Raw genomic sequence first — 13,650 nt, 5'->3', positions numbered from 1 at the left:
ACTGGACAATGAAGCACATTTCAATTAACTAGGTGCTGCTTCTGTAAATACGTTTTACAGAATGAACACTTGCCAATGTTTAAATAACTAAGAATTTCAACTGTGTAGCACTTATTACTATTGATCAAATTGGAATGTATTTGCAATTGTAAATTTTTCTGTGTGGTCTTGAAGGTATAAGCCTAAAGAAGGCCAAATCCGTAGCTGTTGTGTTGAGTAGTGCAGGTATGTATCTCAGAGCTAGCCTTGTTACCTGCATGATATGTCATGAAGGTAGTACTTAATAAATCTCTTTTAAGAAGAGTAATGACTCTATTAATATATGGAGATTCATAATGATCTTTAGATTATATTTATTAAAAAAGAAAAGCACAGAAGAGTATGCAAATGTGCCTTTGAATGTGCATAAATCACATTATCTATTCACATATGTCACTGAAAATAGGTGAAAATTCTCTAGGATGCAGAAAAAGTAGGAGGTCCACATTGTAGCATTTGCTTAGTCTTACATTGTCCAGCCCGTGGCTATTACCAAATCTGAATTTAATCTTTAGGTTCATGAGCATTTTGCATAGACTTTAAGTTGACAAGGCGAATTTAGGTAAGATAACCAGGTGCAAACTTAAACAGGAAAGAATGAAGAGGAGGAGGATGAAGAAGGGGAAGAAATGAACCTACAGACCTATAGCCATTTAATCTTCGATAAGGGAGCTAAAACAATAGAATGGAACAAAGACAGCCTCTTCAGTAAATGGTGCTGGCAAAATTGGTTAATCACTTGGAGAAAACTAAAGCTAGATCCTTATATGTTACCCTGCACCAGAATCAACTCTAAATGGATCAAAGACCTCGGAGTCAAAGCAGACACTCTGAAAACATTACAAAATGGACTAGGAGAAACCCTTTGGTCTCCTTGGCACAGGCTGAAATTTTCATAAAAGAGACCCAGCAACACAACAAATCAAAGAAAGGTTGGACAAATGGGATTGCATGAAATTGCAGAGCTTCTGCATGGCAAAGGACATAGCAGCAAGATCAATAGAAAGCCCATGGATTGGGAGAAGATCTTCACTAGCCATACAACGAACAAGGGTCTCATATCTAAAATATGCCTGGAACTCAAAATATTAAATCCCCCAGCAACAAATCCTCAAAGAAACAACTGCTCGTTAAATAAGTGGGCTAAAGACCTAAAGAGAAACTTCTCTGAAGAGGAAAGAAGGATGGCCAATAGACACATGAAGAAATGCTCAACCTCTCTAACCATAAAAGAAATGCAAATCAAAACAACATTGAGATACCACCTCACCCCAGTTAGAATGACTATAATCAAGAACTCTAATAACAGCAGATGCTGGAGGGGATGTGGACAGAAGCGAACCTTACTGCATTGTTGGTGGGAGTGTAAACTCGTTCAACCATTTTGGAAAGTAGTATGGAGTTTCCTCAAAAGACTCCACTTAGAGCTCCCCTATGACCCAGCAATCGCACATTTGGGCATTTACACAAATGGTCACAAACAAGACCATACTAAAACTACCAGCACAACTATGTTTATTGCAGCTTTATTTACCATAGCTAAGATATGGAACCAACCCAGATGCCCCTTAGTAGATGAATGGATCAAGAAAATGTGCTATATATACACAATGGAATTCTATGTCTCCATCAGAAAGAATGACATTGGCCCATTTGTTAGGAAATGGAAAAACTTGGAAAAAATTATATTAAGTGAAGTAAGCCAGGCCCAAAGAAACATAGGTCCCATGGTTTCCCTTATTTGCAATAAGTAGTATATGTCTGAGACAAGCAGAAACGGTCAGATAAGTTGATGTTAGGCAAAATGAATCCCAAGATAAGGATTCAAATATTTTTTCTTTCTTGCGATTGTTTCTAACATACTTATAAGATATTTCTTTGTTGCTTTATATGTCCCTCCCCCCACAGTATAACCCCTGCTTTCATTGTATTTGATGTTGGTATAATTTGTGGAATGGAAGGGAAAAAACAAATCATTTAAATGGGGATACAGGTGGACCCATTGCAACAATGATGTGTATAAGACGTTATGTTGAAAAACGAACTTTATAACTCTGGCTGCGGGAGTGTAGGGGAATTGGGTGTGTGTGTGGGGGGGGGGAGACGGGAAGGGATGAGAAGGGGAAACAAATGAGGAGACAAAAATGCTAGATAAGAAATGTACTCATTACCTTGCCCACATAATTGTAACCCCTCTGTATGGTATTTAAACAATAAAAACAAAAACAACAACAATAAAAAACATTGTAATATCTTTACTTGCATTGTATGTATGTTGTATATGTTATTCAAATGAGTATCATGCACCCCATAAAATGTAGATACCCCAGGCCTCAATAAAATCAGTTTAAAAGTAGAAACATTGTACTAGCAATGTGGCTTTGCAGTAGAGTGCTTGCTCAGCATGTATAAAGCCCTGGGTTTGATTCCTCAGTAACACAGAAACAGAAAAAGCCGTAAGTTCTGCTGTGGTAGATGTTAGCTAGCCTTGTACACAAAGAGGCTCAAGGACATTGCTCAAGTCCTGAGTTCAAGCCCTAAGACTGGCAACAAAAATTAAAAATATTAATTTCCTAAAATCATACATTTAAAGAGACATTTGGAAATCATATTATCCTAAGACCTTAAACCTTATCATGTAAGTAACCAAATTTCCTTAAGAGTTTGTGGTATCATTTTGAATTAATATGGAAGATTCTTCATCATAGATTTCAGATGGAAAATTCCCTATTGTAAGTAAAAGAGCTTAATTATTGTTCACTTAACATTCTGTAAAGTGTTCTAAAGTTTTGATGCAATATGTTTAAGTGCAGTTAATATTTTTTATGTTTTCCTAAGTTTATTATCAGGTTTAGGGACACAGTGACAATAGTCATAGGTGATTATGCAGCCATGATAAATTTTCAATATAAAAAATGAAACTGGTTTACATTTAGGTTAGCCAAGCTTCTCCATTTGTGAGCACGTTGATTTTCTTTTTCTTTTTCTTTTTTTTTCAATTTTCATTCCTGACAAAAAATAACAGTAAAAGCAAGCCATATTTATACTCTGCCAACAAATAAAGGCAGATTTTGATATTATGTTGAAAATTTCATCAAAATTATATACCGCATATGACATTTATCTTTCATTTTCTAACTGTATTCTCTCTTTAAAATATCTTCCACTGGCTAGGACAGGCTCATATGTTCTTATTTTCCCTTGTCTTAATATTCCTTTTCTGTAATAATTATTTTCATTATACTGATTGTGTGTATTTGTAAGCAACCCAAAATTTGGACACAGAAGTACAAGACTATTCATTGAACATTGTTCAATGAATCAAAAGTATTATACATACAAGGGGCTGGGAAGGTGGCTCAGTGGTACAGCACTTGCCTTGCATGCTTGAGGCCCTGGGTTCGATTCCCTAGCACCACATAAGCAAAAAGAAAAAAAGCCGGAAGTGGCACTGTGGCTCAAGTGGTAGAGTGCTAGCCTTGAGCTGAAGAGCTGAGGGACAGCGTCCAGGCCCAGAGTTCAGGCTCCACGACTGGACGCACCCCCCCCAAAAGTATTATACATACAAAATCCCAATTGCTTCTCATTAAAGGAAAACTTACCTAAATAGCATATAGGTTAAAAATATTGTGGTAGTTAGGCACAATTTGTGTCAAAAAATTTTTGGTTGCTTTTAAAAATCACTGTGCTAATGTTTAAGAATGAAAATAAATATATCCAAAATGATTAAGATAATACTTAAGGAAAAGTGATAATTATCATAGTTAACAATTATAATAAATAATTAAAAATAATTCAACATGTTTATTAGTGATTGAAGTAAATGACTATGCATATATGATCCTACACATATCAAACAAAACTTTTGTTAATAATAATGAAAACTTCTCACTAGAGACAACAAAAGGAAATTTTGTAAGAGCTTTGTTTTCAATATAGAGCAACATGAAATTCAAAACAAATCTTATATTTTATATTTAAGTAATAGTACCTTAATTATTCAAATTATTTTCCTAAGGTTTATTGAACTATCATGTATAGAAGGCTAAACACTTGGACAGACATTATATTTTGACAAAAGCCAATAGCATCTTGGCTGGAAATTTAATAACCTGATGAATGATTATGTACTTCTCCAGATGGGGATGGACTTACTGAAGAGTTTATTTACAGCCTCTTTCACATCTTTATTCCTCAGGCTGTAGATCATGGGATTCAACATGGGGAATACCACAGTGTAAAACGTGGAAACAATTTTGTCTGTATCCAAAGAATAGCTAGATTGAGGGCGCAGGTAGATGTAGAGGATGGAGCCATAGTACAAGGTCACAGAGGTCAGGTGGGAGGAGCAGGTGGAGAAGGCCTTGAGGCGGCCCTGGGTAGAGCGCATCCTCAGGATGGTGGCGATGATGAACAGGTAGGAGGCCAGGATGAGCACAATGGGGGTCATGACGTTGGACGCCAGGAGGAAATACATCAGAGCCTGGTAGCCCTCCATCCCCCCACAGGCCAGCTTTACCAGGGGAATCAAGTCACAGAAAAAATCATCAATGATGTTGTCATTGCAGAAGTCAAAGGTAAAGGTTTTCTTGGTGATGACGGAAGAGTTAATAAAACCACCCAGATAGGAGGCAGCTACTAAAAAAGCACACAGTTTAACGGACACAGCCTGGGAATAGAGCAGTGGCTTTGAGATGGCCATATAGCGGTCATAAGCCATGGCAGCCAGCAGATAGCACTCACTATAATCCAGCCCAGCAGAGAAGAAGAACTGAGCCACGCAGCCAGCAAAGGAGATGCTCTTGTCTTCAGAGATGCAGGTGACCAGGATCTTTGGGGTGTAGACAGTAGACAGCCAGAGATCCAGGAAAGAGAGATTTCCAATGAAGAAATACACGGGTGTGTGGAGCCGGGAGTCATTGCAGATGAGCATGATGAGTGTAAAATTTCCTACCACAGTCAATGTGTACATGACAAGGAATAGCACAAACAGTACCTTTTGCATTAGGGGGTCTCTTGTGAACCCCAACAGGATAAACTCTGTCACTGTGTGATTTCTCTTCTCCATTTCTATAGGGACTTTCCTTTTGGAAGAGAGAAAATGAGAATTCAGTGTGAATCATTGGGCTGAGAAAAACAGTAAAGATGCTAATATATTCCTCTTATTTATAGATCTGTAGAATGCAAGACTGAACTGCTTTGAATTTTTATGGTATAGTTACAATGTATTGAATGAAGCACTGCTCATTTTCAAATATTACATGAATGTCATTAAACTTTTTTTTGAAATTTTTAAAATTTTATGTAGAGAATAGAGCCATATGGAAAAACATGAAATTCAACTAAAATTCTCTATTATTATTGTAAAGGTGATGTACAGAGGGGTTACCATTATGTAAGTAATTACATAAGTAATGTCATTATAAGGGTTATGTGTAGAGGGGTTATAGTTACATGTCATAAAAAGGGTACATTTGGTTTTGGACAATATAACCCCTTCTTTCACAGTCTCCCAGATTTCCCCTCCTATCATCCATCCATCCATCCATCTATCTATCTATCTACCTACCTATCTATCTATCTATCTATCTATCTATCTATCTATCTATCTATCTATCTATCTATCTATCTATCTATCTATCGTAAGCATAGTGCTTTTTCAACATAGTATCTATTGAATACCACTGCTCCATTTGTCCTGTCATTTGTCCCATCACTTAATTTAATTTTTTTGCTCTTCTCTAGAAACTCTCTTTTTAATCTGCATTTGGTGTTACATGTAGCACAGTCTGATACTTATATAATGGGTTTTGCTAGTGTGATGTGATTATGGTGGTTCTTCATTTCAAGTCAAACACCTAATCCAAAAAAAACACATCTGGATCACAGTCCATAAACATTTGAAGAATGGACTGCAGAAAAACTTAAGAACTCCTGGATTCATTGTGAATATTAATACATTATACTTGTACTACAATATGTTATTCTTGTTATGACACCAGAATTTGCATCATTAACAGACACTTAAGATTCTGAATAATTCACATGTTATTCACTGTTCCACATGGAGCATTTCATTTAATCTTTTCATATCTCTGTTCTCTATGTTGATTAGTGTCAATACTTGTATAGATGACCTGTCTGAAGTGGAACACATAGTAAACAATCACACAACTATGCCATAGTAAGTTCTCTCTCAGGGTAGGTAGATGAAACCTAAGTAACTTGGTGATTCTTTTTGGAGCTTTCTGCATCGTTCATATTTTGGATTTGATACCTTCACTCAAAGCCAGCATGACTACAAGTGATTAAGGTGTTGTCATAGGCTTCCATCTCAAAGATAGAAAAAAAAATCCACCCTGTGCTCAAGTCAGTTCTGGCAGATTCCATTTACATTCCCACCCAGGCCAGGAGCAGACACCTGTAATACTTACCAGCACAAGCAACAGAGAACCACACCACACTATGGAGCCAAGTGATTTATTCTGCCCAGGCTCCCTGGTGAATGCAATTTCTCAAGCACCTCAGGGGTTCATAGTTGTGAAACTTCTTTAAAAAAAGCAATTAGCCAAAAGAAAAAGGTGAATGTTCTTTGAAGAGGGTAAAATGACTAAATGATGATAGGTAAATATGCAGTGTGAAAATATTCTTTAAATGACTTTTAACTGGGTTTGAATACAGATTTAAATATAAATATGAAAATTTCAAAATTTTCAAAAATGAAATAAATGTTTAAAGAACTTTGAAATACATGTTGTAGTTGAAATTGAAGTTAAACCAAAAATGTCTGTAACAAGTAATTAGTCCCAACAAAATTTAGAAGTAAGTCAAATTAAGATCTGTGCTGAAAGCAACTTCAGCTTTGAATTCATGGTCATTTCCCTACACTTTCTTTTACTGGTCAGTAGCTGACTTTTCCATGCTACATATTGTAGTAACGGAAACCCCAAGGTGTTAGTTTAAAAATCAATGCAGTAAAAGAGCAGGGGAGAACCCAGAAGGAAGTCCATATACTTACAACTAACTGATTTGGGGCAACCGTATTTTAATCACATACTGAAGAATGATATTATGTTACCAAATAGTGTTGCAATACTAGATACAAAAGAATTTAAATCGACGAGAAATTTAAATCTCTATATAAAAGGAATTTTAACTTAATTAAAAGTTAAAGGAAGAAGGCTGGGAAGGTGGCTCAATGGGAGAGTGCTTGCCTTGCATGCAGGAGGCCCTGGGTTCGATTTCTTAGCACCACGTAAGCAGAAAAAGCCGAAAGTGGTGCTGTGGCTCAAGTGGTAGAGCGCTAGCCTTGAGCTGAAGAGCTGAGGGACACCACCCAGGCCCAGAGTTCAGGCCCCACGACTGACAAAAAAAAAAAAAAAGTTAAAGGAAATAAAAATTGCAACTACTAGAAAAAAAAACTTAAATGGCATGCTTTACAATTGTGGTCTAAGAAATGCTAGAATATGAAAGAAAAGCAACAGCATTAAAAATAGGAAAATGTAGGGTTACATTTAATATCTTTTATTCTATAATCACAGAACACTAGAAGAAAAGATGATTTTTAGCATGTTCTCCATAAACAAAAAGTGACTGAGGAGACAGATTTACTCAAACAGTTTTGTACACAAACATGTTTATAGTTATAAATATATAAGTACTTTGGGGTTGTATGCAAATATACACAAATTTATTAACCAAACTATTGACAAAAAGAAAGAAATATAGTATTTGCAGGAGACAATTCAAATGGGGTCATTCCTTAGAAAACAAAGATGGAGCGTGAGCACAGGGTTTCACAGTCTCACTTGACTATTTCATTCATGGCTGGTGCTTTACCATTTCAACCATATCTCCAGTTCTGGTACATTGTTGGTTAATTGGAAAGAAGAATTTCAAAATATTGTCTGTCTAGGCTGCTTTTAAACTGTGATTCTTGTATCTTAGACTCCTAAGTAGCTAGGAGTATAGGTGTGAGCATCACCAACCAGTTATTAATGCTATGTGCTTAATTCCAGTATATGTATATGTAAATATATATATAAATATATGTATATATCCTACATTTATTTGTGAAATGTTGTGTAAATGTTTGTGAATATATAAATGCTTTTCTACATTTATTATCGGTTTCATGTCTGGATGACATTAAATAATATCTGGGTGACATTATTTAAACATGATTCTAGAGTCCAGGTAAATATTTTATTCAAAAGCATGAAATATGTTTATTCTTTTTCATTTTGTTTTTTATTTTTTAAATTTAATTTTATTGTCAAGCTGATGTACAGAGGGGTTACTGTTACATATGTAAGATAATGAATATTTGTTTGTTGAACATTGTTATCCCCTCCCTTGTTTTTCTTATTCTTTGGTTAGCCAAGCTTCTATATCTGTGGAAATGTTGATTGTTATTTTGGAATCGGGAACTGGGGTGCTTTCCCTAAGAGTATTTGAATTAGTCCCTGGACAGTCATTGGAACATGTGTTTTGTAGTTAATGTGTCAGTGCTTAAAAGTATCAATCTGTTTGTACATTCGTTAGCTGGGTGCTCAGGGCTCACATCTATAATCCTAGCTACTCAAAAGGCTGAGATCCTGGAGATGACAGTTTGAACTCATCCTGGGCAGAAAAATCCATGAGACTCTGTCTCCAAAATAACCAACAGAAAACAGGTCTGGAAGGAGCAGCGTGCCAGCTGGGCAAGCAGGCTGAATAACTACGAGACCATAACCTCTAAAATCATATTTCCCCTCCCAACAAAGGGAATTGTTACCACACTCGTAATAGTTTTACACTTTGAAATCATTTGTTATTCTTTATTATCTTTAAGTAGTTTTACAGAGGAGTTGCCATTCAACAATGCATTTTATGAATACAATGTCTTAGTCAATGTCACTCCTTTGAAGATTCTTACCTCTATACTCCTAGCTACTTAGGAGGCTGAGATATAAGGATCACAGTTTGAAAACAGCCTAGACAGACACAATTTTGAGACTTCTTTCCAATTAACCAACAAAGAACCAGAACTGGAGATATGGTTGAAATGGTAAAGCACCAGCCATGAATGAAATAGTCAAGTGAGACTGTGAGACCCTGTGCTCACGCTCCATTGTTGTTTTCTAAGGAATGACCCCATTAGAATTGTCTCCTGCAAATACTATATTTCTTTCTTTTTGTCCATAGTTTGGTTAATAAATTTGTGTATATTTGCGTACAACCCCAAAGTACTTAGGTATATATAACTATAAACATGTTTATGTTTAAAACTGTTTAAGTAAATCTATCTCTTCAACCATCATCCTTACTTTTCTTAATTTTGTATCATATGAATTGGAATTTTGACTGCATTTCTTCCTTTCTTCTCTCCATTTGTTTATCCCCCATCTCTCCTTGAGCCCATTTTCCTCTTTAAAGTTCCAAGTGCTTATTTTGTTGACCTTTGTTTTAGCCTTTCTAAGGAATTACACCCAGTTCTCCCCTGAACCTACCTTTCTTCATTAATATATTTATGTACACTGGCATTCCTCCAAGTATTTACTCATATATTTATAAACGAATTCTAACTTCCACAAATGAGAGAAACACGCAACCTTTGTCTCTCTGGGGCTACTTACTTCATTTAATGCAACTTTTTTTTTTCCAGGTCCCTCCATTTTGTTGCAAATGATACAATAGCATTCTGTTTTCTTGATCCATTTGTCTGTTGTGAGTCATTGTTTCAAGTTTTGTAGCTAGTCTTGCTTCTCTAATTTTTTTGTTCCATTTAATTGACATGAAAGAACCAAATGTTCTGTATTGTTATATACCACTTTTAATGTTATTTTTTAAAAAGCATTTTTACAGCAATTATATTATCATCAGCTAGAAGCAGAAAAAATCATTAAAAAAACAGAGACTGAGTTGGCATAACTTTCCACATAAAACAACTTAAAATTACACTAGCAGTTCCTATTTCTAAAGGGCTACAATTTGTTTCCATGATTACAGATTATATTCTTTGACCTCGAAGCCAGGTCAGCCAGTGTGAGCACGGGTGCAAAATCAAATATTCCCGCACTGTGTGAACCTCGGATGTTTTAACATTATTTTACATAACATAAAAACATTTACACAATATGTTTGCTTAACTCATAGTGTTGTTCTCTTTTCATTCTTTCTGAGTATACCAGTGAAAGAGACATATCTATGCTTTACACAGACTCAACATATGAATATCGTCTTGTTATAAAACAAATAAAAGTTGAATGGACCATATAGCACCGACCCTTTATTTTATCACTATGTATTCTCTGTATAAAATCTTATCTGCTGGCTACAATATGCTTATGTTTTGCAAATCATTGTACCTCTCTGTTATTTTTAAATAATGTTTGTTTGCTTAAATCACAAATTGGATACAGAAGCACAGGATGTTTACCTTTGTGAAAAAAAAGTGGTGCTTCAGTAGTCTTACAGTGAATCAGTAATATCATCTCTCTGGATTCTCAACTGATTTTTTTTTCTTTTCTAAATGGTATTCTATTGTAAAGATGCTCTACAGAGGGGCTACAGTTACATGAGTAAGGTAATGAGTACATTTCTTGTTGAGCATTGTTACCCCCTCCTTTGTTGGTTCTTTCTTTTAAAAAGTATCTTTAAGTAGTTGTATAAGGGAGCTACCATTCAACAAAGCAGTTTATGAATACAATGCTTTTTGATTAATGTCACCCTTTCATTATTCTCCACCATCCCTCATCAACACACATCTTCCCTCAGAATTCATTAAAAAAATAGGCATTGCATTTTATGATTGCATTCTGTCTTCCTTCCTGTCTTCATTTATCTACCCTGCTGCACTGAACCTTTCTCCCTCACCTTCTGAGGTCCCATTTGCTGTTGTTTATTTTGTTAGACTGTGAGTTAAGCATTCTAAGGAATTCACCATTTCTATTCTCCACTGAATTTACCGTATTTCAGTTAATATGTTTACATACCCTTGAATGCTACTCCAAGTTCTGTACTAATGTATTTATGAATTAATTGGAGAACACATGCATCCTTTGTCTCTCTGGGCCTGATTTACTTCACTTTGCATGATTTTCCCCCCAGATCTTTTGCAAACCAAATGCTTTTCTTTAAGAGAGAGAACTGGTATTAGCACCTACAATTTAAAAGGAACATACCTCTTGGGACCAATTGTGTCCATGTTATTTTGGGGTGCCTCTACCTCTTAGTGGTAATATTTCAGGGTAAAAAACTTAAATATAAATGTTTAGAATGCTCTGTTAAGGAAAAGTGGTAAATATCACAAGGTTACTAATCATAGTAAACCATTAAAACTCATTCAAAATGTTTCTAGTACTTGGGGTCAGTGAGTGCTAGGTACTATCTTGAATATATCTATCAGTCAATCAAATCTTCTGCTAATAACAAAGCATTGACTTTACAACTTTGGGGGGGCACAGAAGGGGGTAGGGGGTGAGAAGTGAAGGGATGGAAAGGGGAGACAAAGGAGGAGGCAACAATGCTTGATAAGAAATGTACTCACTATCTTGCCCATGTCATCGTAACCCCTCTGTATGGTATTTTCATAATAAAAAAGAAAAGAAAAAAAACTTTAGGGGAGAGTTTTTTGGTTCAAGAAAGATTTTTGTTTTTAAAGTAACATGAAATTTGAAATAGTGAATTTTTATATCTTTATGCAAATATAATTACCTAAAGTCTCCTTTCTTTTTTTTATCTGATTTATATAAAAGAGGAAACACTTAAACTTACATGAATGTAAGAGCAAACATTTAAACATATATTATATTTTGACAAAACCCAGTAGCAACTCTCTTGGCAATGTAATAACCTGATGAATGGTTATGTACTTCTCCAGATGGGGACAGACTCATCTGAAGAGTTTATTCAGAGCCTCTTTCACATCTTTATTCCTCAAGCTGTAGATCATGGGATTCAACATGGGGAACACCACAGTGTAAAACGTGGAAACAATTTTGTCTGTATCCAAAGAATAGCTAGATTGAGGGCGCAGGTAGATGTAGAGGATGGAGCCATAGTACAAGGTCACAGAGGTCAGGTGGGAGGAGCAGGTGGAGAAGGCCTTGAGGCGGCCCTGGGTAGAGCGCATCCTCAGGATGGTGGCGATGATGAACAGGTAGGAGGCCAGGATGAGCACAATGGGGGTCATGACGTTGGACGCCAGGAGGAAATACATCAGAGCCTGGTAGCCCTCCATCCCCCCACAGGCCAGCTTTACCAGGGGAGTCAAGTCACAGAAAAAATCATCAATGATGTTGTCATTGCAGAAGTCAAAGGTAAAGGTTTTCTTGGTGATGAGGGAAGAGGTAATAAAGCCACCCAGATAGGAGGCAGCTACAAAAAATGCACACAGTTTAATGGACATAGCCTGGGAATAGAGCAGTGGCTTTGAGATGGCCATATAGTGGTCATAAGCCATGGCAGCCAGCAAATAGCACTCACTATAATCCAGCCCAGCAGAGAAGAACTGAGCCACGCAGCCAGCAAAAGAGATGCTCTTGTCTTCAGAGATGCAGGTGACAAGGATCTTTGGGGTGTAGACAGTGGATAGCCAGAGATCCAGAAAAGAGAGATTTCCAATGAAGAAATACATGGGTGTGTGGAGCCGGGAGTCATTGCAGATGAGCATGATGAGTGTAAAATTTCCTACCACAGTCAATGTGTACATGACAAGGAATAGCACAAACAGTACCTTTTGCATTAGGGGGTCTCTTGTGAACCCCAACAGGATAAACTCTGTCACTGTGTGATTTCTCTTCTCCATTGCTGTAGAGACTCTCATTTTAGGGGATAGAAGATGAGAACTCAGCCTTAATTATTGTACTGAAAAAAGAAAACAGATACTAAATATATCATAACAAATTCTAGTAATATTAAGCCTTCTAAATCCTTCAGTATTTTCTAATTTTCTAAGCAAAATTGGGTTAATGAATATGATTTCTATCTGTATGTCCATTTAAACAGGACTGTTACTACCTCTTACATGACTTCTTATGATGTTCTCCAATGAACATAATACAGTCTATTGTCCTTCAATTACTCTTACCCTATCTTATTATATTATTACTCTATTCCTTGTCAGTTCTCTAGTATTACAGTTATTCCAGAAATGTAAGTTCACCTTTTTTTTTTACAAAATGCACATCTGCATCTTTTAAAAGTAGCTATACAAAGGGATTTTGATTGCTCTTCTAAGTCTGTCTTGGGTAAAAATCACAAGCTAGGTTAATATGCACCTTTAATTTATTATGAGAAAACGGTTTGCTTTTAAATCCAACAAAACAGAGAATATTTTTTTTTTAATTTTATTTTATTTTATTTGAGAACATACTGTACAGAGGGGTTACAATTACATGGGCAGGATAATGCATACATTTCTTACCAAGCATTGCAGCCTCCTCCTTTGTTTACCCTTCACCTCCCTTCCCAGCCTCCCCCCTCCCTCCCACCCAATCATACCCCCCCACCCCCCCCCCCACCGACATTGTAAAGCTGGTTTTGACATGACATTTTGTACTTCTCATTGTTGCAACAGGTCCACCTGAATCCTTAAACGACTTGTTTGTCCCCATCTCCTCCACATGT

General features: G+C 36.3%; 2 protein-coding genes across 2 annotated transcripts; both read right to left on the bottom strand.

The window, feature by feature from the left end:
* Positions 1-4,162: 4,162 nt before the first annotated feature.
* On the bottom strand, positions 4,163-5,107 carry LOC122104777 (olfactory receptor 1013-like). Its single transcript, XM_042675710.1, has one exon. The coding sequence runs from the start codon at positions 5,105-5,107 to the stop codon at positions 4,163-4,165; it is 945 nt and encodes a 314-aa protein (XP_042531644.1).
* Positions 5,108-11,914: 6,807 nt separating this feature from the next.
* Positions 11,915-12,829, bottom strand: LOC122105285 (olfactory receptor 1013-like). Its single transcript, XM_042676467.1, has one exon. It carries the CDS (start codon positions 12,827-12,829, stop codon positions 11,915-11,917), a length of 915 nt encoding a protein of 304 aa, XP_042532401.1.
* Between the last annotated feature and the right edge of the window lie 821 nt (positions 12,830-13,650).

The sequence above is a fragment of the Dipodomys spectabilis genome, unplaced genomic scaffold (assembly GCF_019054845.1).
Source record: "Dipodomys spectabilis isolate Male_0828 unplaced genomic scaffold, ASM1905484v1 ptg000030l, whole genome shotgun sequence".
Taxonomy (NCBI): Eukaryota; Metazoa; Chordata; class Mammalia; order Rodentia; family Heteromyidae; genus Dipodomys; species Dipodomys spectabilis.
The sequence above is the reverse complement of the archived record's forward strand: the minus strand, read 5'-3'. Positions and strand labels throughout refer to the sequence as shown.